This window comes from Perca flavescens, chromosome 3 (assembly GCF_004354835.1).
Source record: "Perca flavescens isolate YP-PL-M2 chromosome 3, PFLA_1.0, whole genome shotgun sequence".
NCBI lineage: Eukaryota > Metazoa > Chordata > Actinopteri > Perciformes > Percidae > Perca > Perca flavescens.
In genome coordinates this window covers 42,252,156-42,254,655 of record NC_041333.1, presented here as the reverse complement: position 1 = coordinate 42,254,655, position 2,500 = coordinate 42,252,156, and the positions used below count along the sequence as shown (strand labels likewise).

General features: G+C 43.6%; 1 protein-coding gene across 1 annotated transcript in view; it reads right to left on the bottom strand.

Moving 5' to 3' along the window:
• Positions 1-2,500, bottom strand: part of abcc5 (ATP-binding cassette, sub-family C (CFTR/MRP), member 5) — a 52,035-nt gene that overhangs the window by 33,189 nt on the left and 16,346 nt on the right. Inside the window, 2 exon segments of the mRNA XM_028574149.1 lie at positions 1-42; positions 2,175-2,299. The exon segment at positions 1-42 is cut by the window's left edge and continues 31 nt beyond it. Of these exon segments, the coding sequence (XP_028429950.1) occupies positions 1-42; positions 2,175-2,299 (167 nt within the window).

The following is a 2,500-nucleotide window of genomic DNA, read 5'->3' as shown; positions in this document are numbered from 1 at the left end:
AGGTCAGGTCTGAGACAGCAGGCGCTCAGGACGGACTGATACCTGCAGAGACAGACGGACAAAAAGACAACCACAGCTCAGTCCTGTCCTCCAGGAAAACCTGTTAAGGAATGTCCCGCCCTACTCTGCCTCTGATTGGCTAGTACTCGTTGCCTTCAGTGGTTGGATTAGTTAGGACTTTACGCATGAGGAGTGAGATGGATCCCTACAGAGATAGAGCTTTTAGTTAAAGAGTAAGATCCTTTTAGTTTAACATGAAACAGCCCCGAAATCACCATCACCAAACTCCACCAGACTCCATGTAAATAATCAGGACTTTTAGAGCCAGCATATTTCTGGTGTCTGGTGGAAATATTCTGATTATTTACTATAGAGCTAAAAGCTGATTATTTCTGGTGTCTGGTGGAAATATGCTGTCACTATACACGCTAAAAGTTCTGATTATTTACATGGAGTCTGGTGGAAATATGCTGGCTCTATACACGCTAAAAGTCCTGATTATTTACATGGAGTCTGGTGGAGATATGCTGGCTCTATACACGCTAAAAGTCCTGATTATTTACATGGAGTCTGGTGGAGATATGCTGGCTCTATACACGCTAAAAGTCCTGATTATTTACATGGAGTCTGGTGGAAATATGCTGGCTCTATACACGCTAAAATACCTGATTATTTACATGGAGTCTGGTGGAGATATGCTGGCTCTATACACGCTAAAAGTCCTGATTATTTACATGGAGTCTGGTGGAAATATGCTGGCTCTATACACGCTAAAAGTCCTGATTATTTACATGGAGTCTGGTGGAGATATGCTGGCTCTATACACGCTAAAAGTCCTGATTATTTACATGGAGTCTGGTGGAAATATGCTGGCTCTATACACGCTAAAAGTCCTGATTATTTACATGGAGTCTGGTGGAGATATGCTGGCTCTATACACGCTAAAAGTCCTGATTATTTACATGGAGTCTGGTGGAGATATGCTGGCTCTATACACGCTAAAAGTCCTGATTATTTACATGGAGTCTGGTGGAGATATGCTGGCTCTATACACGCTAAAAAGTCCTGATTATTTACATGGAGTATGGTGGAAATATGCTGGCTCTATACACGCTAAAAGTCCTGATTATTTACATGGAGTCTGGTGGAGATATGCTGGCTCTATACACGCTAAAAGTCCTGATTATTTACATGGAGTCTGGTGGAAATATGCTGGCTCTATACACGCTAAAAGTCCTGATTATTTACATGGAGTCTGGTGGAGATATGCTGGCTCTATACACGCTAAAAGTCCTGATTATTTACATGGAGTCTGGTGGAGATATGCTGGCTCTATACACGCTAAAAGTCCTGATTATTTACATGGAGTCTGGTGGAGATATGCTGGCTCTATACACGCTAAAAGTCCTGATTATTTACATGGAGTCTGGTGGAGATATGCTGGCTCTATACACGCTAAAAGTCCTGATTATTTACAGGGAGTCTGGTGGAGATATGCTGGCTCTATACACGCTAAAAGTCCTGATTATTTACATGGAGTCTGGTGGAGATATGCTGGCTCTATACACGCTAAAAGTCCTGATTATTTACATGGAGTCTGGTGGAGATATGCTGGCTCTATACACGCTAAAAGTCCTGATTATTTACATGGAGTCTGGTGGAGATATGCTGGCTCTATACACACTAAAAGTTCTGATTATTTACATGGAGTCTGGGAGAGATATGCTGGCTCTATACACGCTAAAAGTCCTGATTATTTACATGGAGTCTGGTGGAGATATGCTGGCTCTATACACACTAAAAGTCCTGATTATTTACATGGAGTCTGGTGGAGATATGCTGGCTCTATACACGCTAAAAGTCCTGATTATTTACATGGAGTCTGGTGGAGATATGCTGGCTCTATACACACTAACAGTCCTGATTATTTACATGGAGTCTGGTGGAGATATGCTGGCTCTATACACACTAAAAGTCCTGATTATTTACATGGAGTCTGGTGGAGATATGCTGGCTCTATACACGCTAAAAGTCCTGATTATTTACATGGAGTCTGGTGGAGTTTGGTGATGGTGATTTTGGGGCTGTTTCATGTTAAACTAAAAGGATCTTACTCTTTAACTAAAAGCTCTATCTCTGTAGGGATCCGTCCCATAATGTTGTCAGACTCTCACCTGTCCTCCTGGTACTCCTGTCCAAACAGGATGTTGTCTCTGAGCGTTGCGTTCAGGATCCAGGCCTGCTGAGCCACGTAGGCCAGCCGTCCCCTGACCGCCACGCTGCCCTCCAGTGGCATCATCTGTCAGAGAACCAATCAGAGATCAGGGAAGGAACAGCAGGAAGTGAGTGTTGCGTAGACACAATGTTGTGGCGTTGGTGCGGTGTGTGTGTGTGTGTGTGTGTGTGTGTGTGTGTGTGTGTGTGTGTGTGTGTGTGTGTGTGTGTGTGTGTGTGTGTGTGTGTGTGTGTGTGTGTGTGTGTGTGTGTGTGTGTGTGTGTG